Genomic DNA, 17,166 nt, shown 5'->3' with positions numbered 1-17,166 from the left:
ATCAGTTTGTAAAAAGAGAAGCTAGTTTGGTTTAAAATGTTCAAGAGAACAAAAAGAATTACTTATTTATACGGCGCCAAATCACAACAACAGTCGCCTCAGGGCGCTTTGTAGTGTAAGGTCGACCCTACATATATATACATATAGAGTGAGTATGGTTTTACTGTCAGCTAGTGAAGGTAAAAGTGCCAGTGCACGTTTTAGGTTTGCTTAACTTTAAAACATTAAAGTCATAAGAAAATGAGCATCAAGCTTTTTACAAACTGAGCTGATTAAATGTCACGATGAAAAATCCTGAATTCTGATCTTTGTTCACTCAACCTTTCCAACTCCAAAGAGCATTTTATAAAAAGTCCCACCTGTTCATAGTCTGTCGTTACTTTGGCAACAAAAAGATGTTTCTTTTAAAACATCTGAAGAAACAAGTTTGGACATTTTTCTGCTGAAAAACACAAAACTGGTGTGTTTGAACTGGGATTTGGATACATGCTGGTGTCTGTGGTAGGTAAAGCATAAAGCTCCGTTCTGACTGGGCTCAGCGCCCACGTGGAGCACAACGTTTTAATGCACCAGATAATCTTCAGCGTCATTTTAAAGAAGCCAACATGAACTTTTATCCAAATGATGCTCGTTTCCTGAGTGTCATGCATCACTCTTTCAGTACAGCCATCCAACAAGTGAAAATCAACAGGATCTCCTGGACTTAAACACCAGCACGGCCTTCTCACGCACATGTTCACTGAGACAGCACAGCAGCACCTGACACCCTGGGAGAGAGCACACCTCATCGCTGACTGTGTTGGAGCGTTGCTTTAAATGAGAGCGATGTAGGTCGTTTGCCTTTCATTAGTTTGGGGATCAGTGGACTTTGAGATCAATAAGAATGGGCAGAGTGAGGGAAGTGACACACACAGTCAATATGCATATCATGAATATTAGATGGTGAGAAAACAGAAGGATAATGGATAAAAATGAATCCACCGTGTACAATCGGTTAATCTGACAAATAACAGCTGAAACGAAACAATGACATGAAATGTGTTTGTTGGACGAGCTGAGTGTTTATCCTCTACTTATAGTCTCTTCATGTTTCCCACAAGCTGCCACAGCGTCTTCAACAAATCCACTCCCCTGTCTGCCTTCATGCTGCGTCCGGCCGTGTGACTCATGTTTCTCGTGTTTACGCTGCGGCAGTACATCACCTAGTCGTGATGACGAGGACTTTGCCATAAGCCACAGCAGACCACACTATATCCACCCTGCTGGCACCGCTTCAGTGTTTTCATTCCATATGATAGGAGTCACACCGCATTCCTGTTACAACTTCTCTGTGGCACATAAAAATCTCCTCGGAAAACCGCAGAGCCATGTGTTTTGAATTTTCTCTTTGTTCCCATTTACAGCATCTCGCTCGCTCTCATTTTTCCTTTACTCTCTCACACACAAACGCTGATCGCTGGCTCTCGTTCTGTTGATAGGTCCATTTAGTTCTTGTGAAAGCATTCCATTTATGTGCATTTGAGGTTTATGGTTGTCACTGACAACCGGCTGACAGAGAGTGGCAGCCTCTATCAGCGTTGGGGGTTTCCAAAGGAGCTTACGAGACACAGAGCGGCCATTGATGGGGCGAGCTTTATGGACTCAGAGCCACCCAGAGACAGCAGTGTGTGAGAAACACACCGAGGAGACTTGGAAGCGTCCTCCTTTGGCCCTCACAAGCCTAAATTACAACACTGTGATCATCTGGACTTTGTCAACAAGAAGAATTTGCTCCTCTGTCCACTCTCTCATTGGATTTTCCGTCTACTTTTAGACAGATATATGAGGAGGAGGGTGGCTGTGATGAAACCGTTCCTTAGTTCTTCTTCTGCTCAGTCACTCACATGCACAGCGCTCTCCTGTGTTAAAATCCAGTGTTTCACCCACCTCGACCTTGCTTTACAGTAAAACTACACTCAGTGCTTTTCTTTATTTTCAATGAAAGATCTTCAGATTCCACCTTTCATTGAAGGAGACGAGGAGCACATCACACAGGTGATGATCCTCACACAGTGAATCAGAGCGGCTCTCACACTGTGTGTTTGAGGTTAACAGATAATAAAATAACCGCTCACAGTTACATCTTAAGATTCTTGCACTGGTGTATGTGATAAATGTAATGCAGTAGAAGATACAATGAAATTAAAATGCAAAGTGTCCCAGCATCCCACAGAGCAGTAGTCAGGGTTCTTTGTGTACAGGCACTTGCAGTGCCAAAAATAAATAGACAGACCATGTTGGTGCTAACGTTGGTCATATAGACGCATGAAGGTTTCCGTGTCTGAAACCTAAAGCCAGCTCCGGATCCAGAATGACCCTCTGCCAGGACCTCTGGGAGTGGGTGGGCTCCTCTGTCACTCATCATATTCTGGTCTCAAACCCTCCTGATCTCAAAGCTTCAAGATGACAGCAAAATATCTACTTCACCGTGATGGCGTCTGTGGTTGGTCTCAGCCGCTGCCGTGGAGAAGACTGAAGACTGAATAAATAAAGTCTTTGTAGTGACTTGGAAACAAGTGCAGCCACTGTGTGCTGTTGTTTTCTGATGTTTCATGTTTCATCTGCTTCTTCCTCGCTGTGCTGATCTCCAATATCTGTTCAAATTAACTCCGCCCCCAGCCATGACTTTTTCAAATACCTGCACTTAGTGTCAGTATTGCTACTGGGCAGCATGCCACAGCCCCTCTGTGACCTGTGCAAACTGACGCCACGGCAAAGCCAAAAGTCCCAGACTGAGATACTGGGACATACTACACAACCTTTGCTGCTCTTATAATTACTGCAGGGATTTAATTACCGAACACAAACCTTGGTGTTTAATCTTTTTCTGCATTATGTTCTATTATTCTATTAACAAGCAGACTGATAACAATCTTTTAACTGTAACCAATCAACACTAATCACACAATAACAAGATGGCCACGATCGTTCTTGTAGCCACATTTAAAAAATGCAAAACAATATCAGGGTTCATCAGGAAAAGATGAACATCAGCTGCGTTTTGCAAGGTGAACGCAGTATTTTATCTTCAGTTCAGACCGTGTTTAAACCGGATCAGTTCATAACATTTACACCCAGAAATGCATCCTTTGGATGGAGGTTTCATTCAGATACTTCACTGAATGAAGCTACAAAAATAATAATGCAAAACAAATGGGAGAAAATATTAATTATACGTATGATTTCAGTTCTAGTTTGTGTTCTCGTGGTAAATTATTAGTTTTGCTTTCCTAATAAGAGGCAGTTGGACTTTCAAACATTAACCTGGCAGAAGTTTCTAGACAGGCTTGTTCTGATGGACGGACTTTGTAGTGGGATTAGAAAAAAGTCCGTCAGTTCAATTGTTTCTTTAAAAAAATGTGACTATTTTAAAACACAAGTCTATAAATGAATTTGTCTGCTGTATAGAAAGGGTTGCTTTTAGAGTATTGTCGGAAATTTCACCACACACACGCACACGCACACACACACACACACTCCTCCCTCTCTGGAAACCTGTTCTAGAGGGAGTGACTTGATCCAGGCGGCGTCCAATTATATGGAAGCAGCACTTATTCCACTTTATTCCAGGCTACAGTTGAGTGGCTTGGAGCCTTCAGAGACACACAGACTTGTAGAATAAAGGCAGAGCAACAGACAGAGAGACGGTACCCATGTGACATGTGCACGGAAAGCTGAAGACAAAGGTAGAAACCACACCGAGTCAGGTTGCGCGGAGAGGAGGCAGAGGATGCTCCCAAACAAACCCACGAGAGGCTTCTTTTTTTCTCTCATCTGGAAATTTACGGCTTCACATGAATGATTCATGAGAGCCTGTTTTGATTTCTAAAGGAGTAAATAGGCTCTGTTTCACTGGCCAACCTGCCAAAACGCGCCAGCAGAGCTGGGATCAGAGCCTGGAGAAAAATCTGAAGTCAATTAATTTGGGGGGAGTTTGATAAGAATTCTGGACCTCGTCTGTCAAGGATCAACTGTTGCTGCAGCCGGAGCGCGAACAGAGACATTCTCCAAGTGTGTCTGGCTTTTTTACTGGATGTTTGACCGTCACTCGGTTGTGCATGCAGCCACACAGCCAGTGTTGTGCAATTAACATGGAAGAGAGACTGATACTGCTTTTGATGCCTTGGATACACCTTCATCTGTCCTGATGTGATGCCACATTGTTGCGCTGAGGAGAATGATAATATGCCACACAGCTGCTGATAATCCCTGTGTGTGAAACTGTACAAATACATCTTTTTACCCCCGTTTGGACAGTTTGGGCATTTTCACTCACTGTCACGTCAACACTGACACGCGTTTTGTTACTGTGACCTTGCCCGGTTTTGACATCTATTCAGCGGGAGATCATGCTGATGATGATGGAGAACAGCGGCGTGGATGTGCATCAGGTTGACATCGATTCGGAATTTGAGCCTCACGCTCGGCCGCCGTCGTGCACCTGGCCGCTGCCGTGTCCGGAAGACTTCCCCGGGGGAGAGGAGGCGAGCCGAGGTCTGGCCCTGGCGGCAGTCAAAGTGGAGCAGTACAACGTGCCGGCGTGCCGGGGCGAGAGGAAAGGCGGCGCGCCGGCCGAGATCAAGCATCCGGCCGGCGCCCCGGCTCCGGTCGTGGCCGCTCCCGCCTGCATGTCCGGGGCTGCCCTCGACGTGGCCGGCCAGCTACGCAAAGCCAAGTCCTCCCGACGGAACGCGTGGGGAAACCTGTCGTATGCAGATCTCATCACCCGTGCCATCGAGAGCACCCCGGAGAAGAGGCTCACCCTGTCCCAGATATACGACTGGATGGTTCGCTTTGTTCCTTATTTTAAGGATAAAGGCGACAGCAACAGTTCAGCCGGGTGGAAGGTAGGCCACATGAAAGAATGTTCTGACACCACACAGCAAAGGTTTGAGTGCAATACTAGCCTACACTATGTTTAGCCTCAAGCTGTGTCTGCAGCACACCCCCTTTCCTGCATATCTCAAAGCCACATAATTGACCCTGGTTCCAGCAATTTATGTCAGTGGCGTGTCCTCGTGTCACTCCACAGTACAGTGTGTGAGCAGGGGCAATGAGCGTGGCTGGATAAGGGTTCACTGGGTTCATTGCATTCAGGAATTCCACCGTGTGCAAACAGGAGAAGCCACACGGAGCCCAAACTCCCCTCTTCACGGTTCCTCCCGGGTAGGCGAGCCGTGACGCATTTGCGCTCGTAAGCTTGTATTTCCCCGCGGTCACATCGGGGACATAGTGAGCCTCCTGTCCGATTTCTGTCACCTATGCCGTCGGTTGCGTGACGGGGATAAACCCTTTGGAGCCACCCCGCCCCCTACTATCCATTGCGCGCACGCCGAGTTACGCACAGGCTGTGGGAAAGCATGGCACAAGGAGAGAGGCTTAAAGGGTAACAGTGGGTGTCACAGCAAACAGATGTAACTACAGATTATCATTCAAATTAATACGAGGGTAATCTCATAGACTGCTAGCTGTAATCTACTTAAGGTTATCACCTATTCTGTGTTAGGATTACTAGTCTTTTGTTTCCACGCCTCACATGTGGGTTTTTCCTTCGTAGCTACTGTTTGACACCGTTCTCGTTTACAAACCAACAGGAGACTGTCAATAAAGCATCAAAGTGGGCTTCAAGTTACATTAAACACAAAAGTAACGGAACTGCATTTTATCGTAAATAACAAGAACATTTGCATCATTAGAGACCTGATTTGCTCTGTCTCCACTTGTGTTTTATGGTCTCAGTGGGAGTTCCCTCAGTGGGATGCAAGGGTCAGTGCTGCAATTAATGAGCGTTTTAAAAAGTGAAACACACTGTTAACTGTAACAGAACACGGACGAGGCCTCAGGTTCTCCCATCTTTACTCAGGTTCACAGGCGCCGTGAAAACACACAATGTATTTATTAAACATGATGACAGTCTCCACAGAAAGAGTGGGGACTCGCAGTAGACATACAGATATAGCGAGAGCAGAAGTTTATTTTTTAAATCAAAGAGTTCATAATTAAAGCTACAGAGGATGAGACGCACAGACTTTCTTCTGTCATCGTTAAGGCTCTAACTGAAAACTCTCTACGGTGTACACGCTGACTTTATGGTTACAAAATTCTGATGACATCACTATGACATCATCAGAATGATTTCTTTATAAACTTTAAAGCCCTCTCAGAGCTGCATTAATAATATACAACTGAAAAAATTATCCCCATAACAGTCAATTGACAGTCTTGTTTGTAACAGGTGGAGGAGAAATGTGGATGCTTTTTAAAGCCGCGGTTTGTTGCCATGGTGTTTTTGCTTTAGTGGGTCACCCAGAGGATACTGTATCAGGCATGCAGAAGAAGAGGAAACAGGGTCATAGTGGGATTAATCTGTGTGTGACATTTTATCCTATTCTTACAATGTTTTTGTGAGCGTCTTTCTTCTTATTTGACTAACTTTTTCCTTCAAGCTTCAACTCTATACCAGCTGAAAACTGAACATAACCGAGTTGCAGATTAATCCACGTAAAAATGTGAAAGAACAACAACAAAGAAACGTAAACCAATGATAAACAAGACTGGATATGACAGGGTTTAATTCCCTGAGTCTTGTTTTTGTTGCTGACCGGGGGATGCTCAGCGTGATCCCTGGCTGACCTCCACTGAAGCTTTGTTTGGAGGTTTTGATTGGCCGGTGTGGCAAGATAGGTGATTGGTGCAGAGACGGACTCCAAGTCCTGCGTGAAAACAACAACTTGATTCAATCACAATAAGTCTCATCAACAAAAGAGAGTAAGAGAGAGACGTGCACACTGCTTCAATGAAATTTCTAACGCAGTGTGTTTATAGGTATATAATACCTAAAAACGTACGCAGGCACTGACATTTCAGTAGAATATGTGTACACCCTCACACTGAGGGGTTGGGGCTTGTGAGTACATGACTGGCTGGATGAATGGGACGAGTGGGAAGGAAATAAGATCCAATCAAAGTCTTGCTGCTAAAAGAAGTCTTTAAGAGCTGTTGTGTAATCGCGTCTGAGAGCTGCTGCTCAGCCCTGCCACTGGGCTGTGTCTCCATATCTAGGCCAGCAGCTTCCCGTGCACCCTTCAGACAAACACTGTTGAGGCCACAGCAGCCAATCAGATGCTTTCACACACTGCTTGTCTCCAATGATACGTATGTGGATTTCTTTGATTGTTGTCTCACACACACACACACACACACACACACACACACACACACACACACACACACACACACACACACACACACACACACAGGCAGTGTGTGTGTGGCAGCAGGGTTGAACTGCTGACTATGTATGGATTTCTCTGACTGTGGCTCAGTAATTGTGGTCAAGTGTTTCAGCCATGTTTGTTATTGGCTCTGAGGTGGGAGGCTGTGTTTGGCTGTATGAAGTGAGTTCAGTTCTGTGGGTGGTTTCGGTGCTGCTGGTGGTGACGGGGGAGGGGGGTGCGTTCTCTCTGTCTCACACACACACACACACACACACACACACACACACACACACACACACACACACACACACACACACTGTTATGTTCATTTCACAAGTGGCTCTGCGTGGGAATGGATGTGCTGAGCTGTGGCCTGTCTGCAGGCTGTACTGCACACAGATTGGGCAGCAGGCAGGCAGGTAGGCAGCAACGATCTGACTCTACCTGAAGGCTTTACGAAGAAGCATGTTAGAGGTTCATTGTGGGTGTATGCCTGTGGTAATCAGACTGCGATAAAATGACATGAACACAAGACAAGCAGCAACTTAATATGTATTCATTTTTGTTTTCTGTCTCTCATGAGAGACTGGTCATGAGAGACTATAGTGTTTCTTTCCGTTGGTATATTCAGCACCAGAACGACTGTAGAGTTTCATTAGTGAACTCAGCTTAGGGGAGGCATATTTTCCCAGCAATCTACACATGAACGCAGATCAAATACGTGTTTAGAACTGATCTGAACCTGATGAGACACATTTTAAAAATCCTCACAAAGTTTCACCAAAGCCAAGCAGGTTTCACAGAATAACTAGTACTAGGACTAGCTATTTGAAATGGGATGCAGTTATATTTATGCTTTTCATGTTAGAACAAGCTCCAGGTCTTCTGAATTTGGAGTGGCTCTGCTAAACACCTGACGTGATGTAGGGGAAGCATCAGGTTTGTTTACTATACCAGCGTGGTTGAGCACAGGTTGTGTTTCCAGTGTTATGGTCGGGTAAAACAGTACGATGCCGAGGACAGTAACTAATATGTAAATATTACATATATATTACAGCACAATTTGGATTCTGTTTCAGTTTAAGCTCCTCAGTTCGTATCTTTCAGCCTTTGATGAAAATTGGAGATAATGTACTGGAATTTCAGGAGCAGGGCCACGCCTCCAAACACGCTCCTTCCGGGCCTCATCTGTATACGCTCCCCCAGTTCTGCGAGCTGTTCATTCTCGTTTACGTGCCCCTCCCTCTCTCCTTGTTTTCAATTCTTTAACTTCTTCACTTCTATTTAGTACACGGGGATCTGCCAGGCCCGGCAGCCGTCGCCAGTCCCCTTCGAGGCCTTCCCCAAACCGCAGCTCAATTCATGTCCAAGCTTCACCTTTACCTACTAAAACGCTATCAAACTTAAAATGAGGACGTGGGCCCAGCTAGTGAATATGAAGATATAGGTATCTTAGATTTTTGTCACTGGGGACAATTGTAAAGGTGGAGTCGTATCGTTTGGCTCTTTTTATTTACATATGAACAGAATATATTTTTTAGAGAACAAATTCCAACCCATGCCGTCAACACCAAAGCAAAATCTTTTCAGTAAAATGAACACAGTGTTTGATAAAATGAGGCAAACCTGGGTTGCTTTAGACTGTACAGGTGTAACTAATAAAGTAGCTCACGATCGTGTCATCCGTCCATATGCAGCATCCTGTCTGAAAGCACGTAGACACGAGGATCATTAGGCAAGGAGGAATTTTACAGCTTATTCCAGTGACCTTCCAGTAACACAGATTAAACTGAAAAACTTTAACACGGTGACTTATGAGAGAACTCACAACAAAAGTATTGATAATGATGTTTTAACTCCTGCAGAGAAGAAAAGAAAGCAAATTACATCCATTGAATCTTTCCTCTGGGCTGCATTTTCACCTGCTGGAAATCAGTTTTAATCCAAAATGATGTCCGCATTAAAACAGTCAAACTGACTTTAGATTAGCTTATCTTCTGTGTCCCTGATTACAGAGAGCAAAACTGAATCTTTATTGCTAATCTGGATCATAAAGCACTTGCTGTATTACTGCCCGGGCTGAGGAACGTCACCGTGTTCTGCTGAGAATCCACTTGTGGGTGATAGAGAAGGACAACAAGGTGATGAGATGAGAAAGAGAAAGCAGAAAAGAGAGAAGAACAAGTATTACTTGTCTTGCCAATAAAGCCTTTTTTGAACTGGATTCCATATTGAGTGGGAGAGGAAGAGAGAGGTGGAAAGAGAAGAGATAGAGCGAGTGCGTGAGTGGTGCTGATGGCCCCTGCTGCTGAGCACATTGATAGCAGCCTTAATGCCTGTGATGCTCCAGTGCCAGCCCAGACAGAGGGGAATTGGTTGGAGATGGTGAAACAAGCTTAGAGGGTTCCCCGTGCCAGCCGGCCTGGCGCTAGCTCAACAGAAAGCCCTCTGCACCACTACACAGTTATTGTTATTATCACAAAGGCATAGCAGAAGGAGAGGCAGCTCTGGAGTTGGCAGGCCTGGGGCTGGGTTAACTGGGGGCGTGGAACGAGAAGAGGAATTTGGAAGGCGAGGGGGGTTGGTGGTTGAGTCTGAGACTGTGGTAAACTCATCTGATCAGTCTTGTGAATGGAGAGAAAACAGTTGGGAAGAGCTGGTGAGGGCCTGAATGGGAAGGAGGCTGATTTTGGTCCAAAGGGATCAGTTGCCTTGTCAGTTTCTACAAAAGGCATCTGAGTAGATATCGCTTCAATCTGGAGAAGGACTGGGATGTAAACAAGGGATGCACCAGCAGTGGAGGCGGGGTGTTCACTGCCTAAATGAGTCATAGTGGTTGGAATAGCACATAATATTCTTGCTCTCAGCCCTCACACTTCAATCAGCTGGAATAAATTGTTAAGGAACTGTCTTCAGACAGAAATTCCAGAGAGAAAACAGAGTCCAGACACAGAACAGTCAGTGAGGCAGGCGGATCTTGGGAATCGTGCCTGGTGGTGTCGTAAAATGCCGACCCAGTACACATTCCCTGTGTTGTCTACCAGACCTTCAAAATGTTCCAGTTTCTGGCTCAGATGATGAGCAGAGGCCTCGCCAGACAACAGTCCGATAACAGCAGCGTGTAAAGTCGGGGCGTTACTAACAATACCTTAGAAGATTTCCCCAAGAGATTTTACTCACTTTAGCTACTTTCATCAATGCTGCTGCATTTTTGAAATGTGGTTATATATCATCATCTGCTGCTGCAGGCAGCCATTGTTTTCAGTTCACGTGTTGTTACGATTGTTCTGACCTTTTTCACCTTCCTGCTGGTTTCCGTTGGTTTAATGATACGAGACTCAGTCATATAACTTACACATGTGCCTCATGCAAAGCTTCTCTTGCATGATAGCAGTAAGGTTTAGCTTTGTAAAGCCATTTGTTCCACTTGTTATCAAGTCTTGATGACACAGTTAATGCAGGACAGACATTTCAGGTCATCCCATAATTAAAATACATAAAATAACAATAATAATGATGATGGTGACTTGAGTCAATAAAAAAGTTTCATTAACACATCTTCATTTAAATAGATGTAAATGTACCCTGAGTGTTGCTAAGGAAAGTGAGTCCAGTGAAGATCATTCATCTTCACATTTATAATGTCTAGCACTCCAGACAGCCATTAATGTCTATGTATTATCATAAGGACAGCAGCCGTCTGGCTTGATGACCCAATACAAACATGGGTGCTTGGAAAATAAAGCACTGGTTTTTCAATAGCAGAGCAATGGCTGCCTGGGTGGCAGGAAAATCAGAGGAAAATTAAGAACAGGAAAGTGTTTAACTGTTAACTGTTACTCTTTAACTGTTACTCTTTAAATGTTGCTCTTTAACTGTTGCTCTTTAACTGTTACTCTTTAACTGTTACTCTTTAACTGTTGCTCTTTAAATTTACTCTTTAACTGTTGCTCTTTAAATGTTACTCTTTAACTGTTACTCTTTAACTGTTACTCTTTAACTGTTACTCTTTAACTGTTACTCTTTAAATGTTACTCCTCCTGCATGAATCAAATGTTCAGATGCAGAAGGAGATCTGGAGCTGGATCAGTTTGTGACATTTTCTTGCAAACATCGAGACAATGTGCCTGATTTACTAACACATGTGTGGGGGAAAAAAAATAGTTCCCACGTAGAATCACTGTCAGATTTATCAGATGCTGAATAATTTTGTTCTTTTGCGGTTGATGATAATTTAAGAGAGAAGGCTACACCAACTACACTAAAGCAAAAACACTGAAAATATCACACTGGAGAAACTTAAATAACAGTGTTGGAGGTCCACGGAGGAAACCAGGAGAGGGGCCACTTTCCAAAATATTTGATTGATCATTTTAAATAAAAAAATAAAAAATCACCATGGCTAAAGGAAAAAAAAAAATCTGAATCACAGTATGAAAAATGACAAAGAGACTACAAGAAAAGAAGAAAACAAAGAAACCCTCCTCATCCTCCAGCATCTGTGGGACAGTGGAGACAACACGCAGGACTTTTAATAAAAGATCAAATAATTCAAGATAACACAAGAAATAGTGGAATATATTTAGTATTAAATATAGTATTTGTTTTTATATTTTTACATGTTATATAATCGTTTTGATTTTTAAATTGTTTTAGGTTCTGATTCCAGGCACGTGTCTCACGATGCTTAGACAGCTGTAAACAATCAGCACAAAGCAATAATAAGTATAATTAGTAGTAGTAATATTCATATTAAAGATGTATTTCAATTTTCAGCCAGGGCTTCATTTGGTCATCAGGACTTCAAATTTTTGGAATTTCTAATTTTCATACAAATCAATTAAGGTAAGAAAATGTTGGCAAACCGCTGATGTGTGATCCATACACAGATCTGTGTATATGCACTGCGACCAATGTTCCTCCGTTTATTACAAAATGACATTTTTCTTTTTTGAAATGTGACATGAAGAGCTCTGTATTAAGACGCTAAAACACCCACAGCTGTATGAAAACGGCAGGAAATTTCCAGCCAGTCTGTGAATTATCCCATAATGACGTTAAAAACTAAAACCAGTTTTAGGTTTACCATCATAGCGAAACATAATACAGGGTGCTAGTGTGCAGTCAGTCCATCAGTTCACAGCAGCATCAAACTGATTACAATCCCACTGGAATCACCGAGAAAACGTTCTAATGTAATCATGCATCTGAAATTGAACTAAATTTTAATGTGATTAATGAGAGAGTTGCCTCATAAAGTATTCACCCCAACTTTCTGCATATTGTACTCATTATACTATGCATCAATTTTAATAAATCATTATGCACTCAGTTTATAAGAGCTTTTGATGCCTCATAATGCCTTATGAGGACCACTCCAAGTAATGTGTTGCCCTTATTTTCTTTGCAAATGGGATTAGTTTGGAGTTCCTGCACGTGCCGAAATGGATTTAATAGAGGTTTGTATGGATCTGAAGATTCTGTGTGTGTACATGTGTGCATCTGCTGTTGTTGTGGTGTGGCTGGGGCTGATGGGAGTCCAGGTCCAGGGGGTACAGCTCTAGTTAATAATTCAGATGAGGCTCATTATCAAGGCAGCACAGATCTCTCTCTGATTCCACCTTAATTGCAGGCAGGATGTGCCTCTCAGACACTCTCAAAGTCACTCCCCCTCCTGTCTGCAGTACCACACACAGATGCACGCACGCCGACAGACCTCCACTGGTTCTCTTCCAGACCTCCCAGTTGCAGCAGGTCTCCTCAGTGGGATCAGACCTGGATTTCTGCATAATCACATGAACGTACATTTGGAGATGAGCAGATAAGTTGTGCTCTCGCCTTTGTTCTGTCACAGAGCATCGACTCAGAGACCGGTCGTGCGCTCCTGTTATGAGTCAGTTACATTTTTAATCAGATCTTCGTGAAGGCTTTCTCCTGTTCGAGGGCTCGGCAAACTGAGATTGATGGGAGGTAATCAGTCGGGGGACAGCGGGCTTGTGATTAATGCTTCTGGAGAGTGGAGCTCTCAGCACCACACTGGAGAACTTGGATCACAGCGTCTCCACCACAAATTTCCAGAAGCGCTGAAGAATTTCTGTTCTACCTGCATGTCAGCCCAGTCCCACAGAGCACATTTGGACTGGTTCTTATATACTGTACCTCAGAGTGCCTCGTTCACCCATACAAGCGCTTTCTATCTACATTCATACATCAATGGATGCAACCGAGAGCAACTTGGGGTCAATATCTTGCCCAATGATATTTGGCATGTAGACCAGAGCAGCTGGGGATCCAACCAGCAACCTTCCCATTAGTAGATGGCCTGCTACAGCCACAGTGAGAAGTTGGGTATTGGGTTAGGGCAGGGGTGTGTCCTGCAGCACACCAGCCCTCAAGGCCTGGAGTTGGACACCCCTGGGTTAGGGTAAGAGAATATGTATGTGTAGATCCCAGGTGGATGACAATTTCCCAACATATGTATTTGTGACTGTTTCTCATTTAACTATTGTCATAGATTTCTCCTTTCCCTAACTGCACAAAGAAAGGAGGGAAAAACCTTTTCCCACATGTAAACTGAGTATCTTGTATGGACCGGGCAGCAGAAGGCCCTTGTCTTGGCTTCTGTAACTGAACCTGGAGCATGACGGCACTGCGCCCGTTTGCTGGCGTGGAAGGAGCAAGCCAGGAGGACTTATGGGAAATCAGAAAACTACCAATTCAAAAATGGCTGAAAATTCAACAAGTTATAATAATTACATTTAGGACAGAGCTCCCAGGTCTGAAACATAGCTGCACTGAAACACAACATTTTATGTAGATGTTCTGAAAACAAGCTAAAAAACCAAAATCCGCACTCATTACCTGTTTATCGTTGGACACAGAAACTAAAGACTGGCCTTTAAATTCAAAAATGTAGCGCAACATATGCCCTTCTTAATAGGTGTACTGACAGAAATTGGCTAAAACGCAGGCTGAATTAGAGAACGTATGCTGTGTGAAAATACTGAAATTATTGCAGTGACTTTTATAAAAGCTTGCAATAGTTAGTAGGCATGTTTAAACTCATAATTCTGCTATCTTCCTAAAGAACTGCACTCACTATTAGTTCGGAAGGTTTCTGGTTCGAGCCCCGGCTTGGACAGTCTCGGTCGTTGTGTCCTTGGGCAAGACACTTCACCCCCGTTGCCTACTGGTGGTGGTCAGAGGGCCCGATGGCGCCAGTGTCCGGCAGCCTCGCCTCTGTCAGTGCGCCCCAGGGTGGCTGTGGCTATAATGTAGCTGCCATCATGTGTGTGTGAATGTGTGGATGACTGGTTGTGTAAAGCGCTGTTATTAATGCAACTCAAATCCAGAACATTTGCTGAGTGCGGCGTCTTTTTGTCGTTGTTGACTAAACCAGAAGAAGTCGTTTCCCACACGTGTTTCATGTTTTTAAAGTAGGGACAAACTGGCAGTGCAGCTTTTCAGGCTGGAGAAACTGGTGAACTGATCAAACCAAGTCCCCCATCAAACCCATCAGAGGTGAACAACCATTGGCTGTGAGTCATTTCTGGACTTGGTTGGAAAAGAATTCCAAAATGAAAGTCGTGCCGTCATCGGAGTAGTTCCCTACTACTACATACTTCTTGAATGTTGCATGAATGCCATTTTAGACTTTTGAACAAGACGTGATAGAGCTGAAAATAGTAACAATTTTGAAATCATTAAGGATCATCAGAGCCATTTGTAACCATCCTCAGGTGTTGAAGGCTGTTTAGTTCAAAGATATATATTTAACTCTGACCTAAAGTAGGTGAGAGACCAGTAGGGCAATTCATCCAGCCATGTTTCTATCATGATTAAATAAAAGACTATAAGATAAATACTATTGTTTAAAAAAAAAAATCTAAACTGCTTTGTTCAGAAAACCTAAAAAAGTCTCTCCAAAATGCCACGGCCGATGGTGTAACGTGGTCTCTGCACTGTAGGAACTCGGTTTAGGAAGAAGAAACACATTTGTACTGACGGATGATGAAAAGTCTGACATTTGTGAGGCAGATTCACGCCTGCCATAGTTACAGAACAGCAGAGTAAAAAGCTCCACTCTGTCATTTTACTGTACTATCACTCACCCGTGATAATTATTGTTCTCAGTGTAGTTTAGTCACAGCGAGGTGATGTTCACCATCAATCAACTCACTTTCATTTGCAGGCAATTGAATCCATTTTCATTAAAGATGTCTGTTATTGCACTTTGATCATAGCTGATAAAAGCCTGTTGAAAATTAAAGCCATTAGTGTCTTAAGAGCAGGATCATTTGCTGTGTTTTAACCAGAATTAATTGGCCATTGTCTTTGCAAAATGTTTCTGCTCTGGGGAAGGTGTCTGTGAACAATGTCAGGCGGAGCCGAGGTGGAGAAAGAGCTAAATACCTGCTGTCAGCTCAAAGATGGGTCGAAACGAGGACGGTTTCACTGCTGAATATTCATCAGTCCAATGACATATTTGGTCAAATTGCAATAAAAGCCTTTCAATACTTGAGGCGACTGCTGTTGTTATTTAGTGCCATATAAATAAAACTGAAGTGAACTGAAAAAATCTGGGATGAGCGAGAAAAATCTTGTCATTTTGTAAAATATTCTTCAAATATCATTAAACTGCTTAAAATGAAGGCTAAGCAGATTTACATTATGCTATGTGCAAAGTGTGTGTGACGGCATGCTGGAGGTGGTCCAGGAGGCAGGCAGAGGTTAGCAGCGTAAGACAGCCTCTCGGTGGATTTCTGTGTCAGTTTGATGAAAATAGGTCAGGTTTCCGAGCTCTGCATTTAGCATTCCGGTCATGTGATGGCTGACGCTGCACGTGATGACAGCTAGCCTCAGATGAACCCCGCACCCTTTCTGGCTCTCTGTTTTCCCCTCCTGCTTCCTGTCTAATCCAGACACTCTCCCGTCTTTCTCTGTCTCTGCTGTGCCTGCTGTCGCTTCAAGCTCATGTAAAGAAATTCAGATCTGCTGGCCAAAGATTAAAAGCCTGCTCTTTCAAAGAAGCTGCACTCCACAGCAGACTCTGATACAATTTACCTGTTTAGGACGTAGTTTTGAGTATTTTTCTCTGCTTTCAACAGAAAAAACTGCTCTGTAAAGTTTCATGAACTGAGCCATGGCTGCAATAACAGGGTCTGCAGAATGTTTTGTCATCTTTATGTATGATCATCTCTCACTACTGCCATCTCATAAGTGAAGCAAATGTAAAGCTAACAGCAAAATGAAAAGACACCTATAAGTTAGATCTGATAGATGTACACTTTGAAAAAGTTACTTAAAGGCCATTAAATTAATTTCTTGTTACCAGAGAAGAGCTATACTCTAGCCTTTAGCTCAAAGCTAATACCAGCTTCTGAACATGCTTCTGTGTGTTGCTAACACTAGTTTTTCTCAGCAAGCATCACAACCATCTTTAAAGCTGAGAAAAACCACGTATGCAAACTGGCTTTTTTATTTATTCTAGCTATCCGGTCTTTAAGTGATGACATATGAATCCTGCTTCTGGGTCCAAACTGCTCTGTGCTTATTAAGGCTGTTCTGTTTTTAACATGCTTTGTATCATTCTCTATTTATTCTGAACAAGCCCCTAAAAACAGTCAGTGGTCACTGTCGACCTCTCTCGGTTTTTATTACCACTGTTCATTTTAAAGCTCGGTTTTTAAACCCTTCCGATGTAACTGCAGCCAATGCAGCAGTATATGAATGATTAACCTCGTATTGTGGATGGATTATCTCAGTTGTTCTCCTGACTGAAGTTTGGTCCGTTTACAGCATCCTGCCATGCGATTGCATTTGTCCCTAACCATCAGGAACCTTCACGTTAACTTTTATCGAGTGGAAAAAATTTAGCGTTCATCCTCCAGCTTCACTGTGTTTATGTTAT

General features: G+C 43.4%; 1 protein-coding gene across 1 annotated transcript in view; it reads left to right on the top strand.

The window, feature by feature from the left end:
* Window positions 1-3,621: 3,621 nt before the first annotated feature.
* foxo6b (forkhead box O6 b) overlaps window positions 3,622-17,166 on the top strand; it is a 36,863-nt gene continuing 23,318 nt past the window's right edge. Inside the window, exon 1 of the mRNA XM_086280231.1 lies at window positions 3,622-4,886. Within this exon, the coding sequence (XP_086136357.1) occupies window positions 4,389-4,886 (498 nt within the window). The 5' untranslated portion in view covers window positions 3,622-4,388. The remainder of the gene's footprint in view (window positions 4,887-17,166) is intronic.

Source organism: Aulonocara sp. 'chitande type north' Nkhata Bay, linkage group LG22 (genome assembly GCF_057382095.1).
Source record: "Aulonocara sp. 'chitande type north' Nkhata Bay isolate Kocher_YH1m ecotype deep benthic linkage group LG22, A_spYH_male_GT1.1, whole genome shotgun sequence".
Taxonomy (NCBI): Eukaryota; Metazoa; Chordata; class Actinopteri; order Cichliformes; family Cichlidae; genus Aulonocara; species Aulonocara sp. 'chitande type north' Nkhata Bay.
This window is presented reverse-complemented; position numbering and strand designations above follow the sequence as displayed.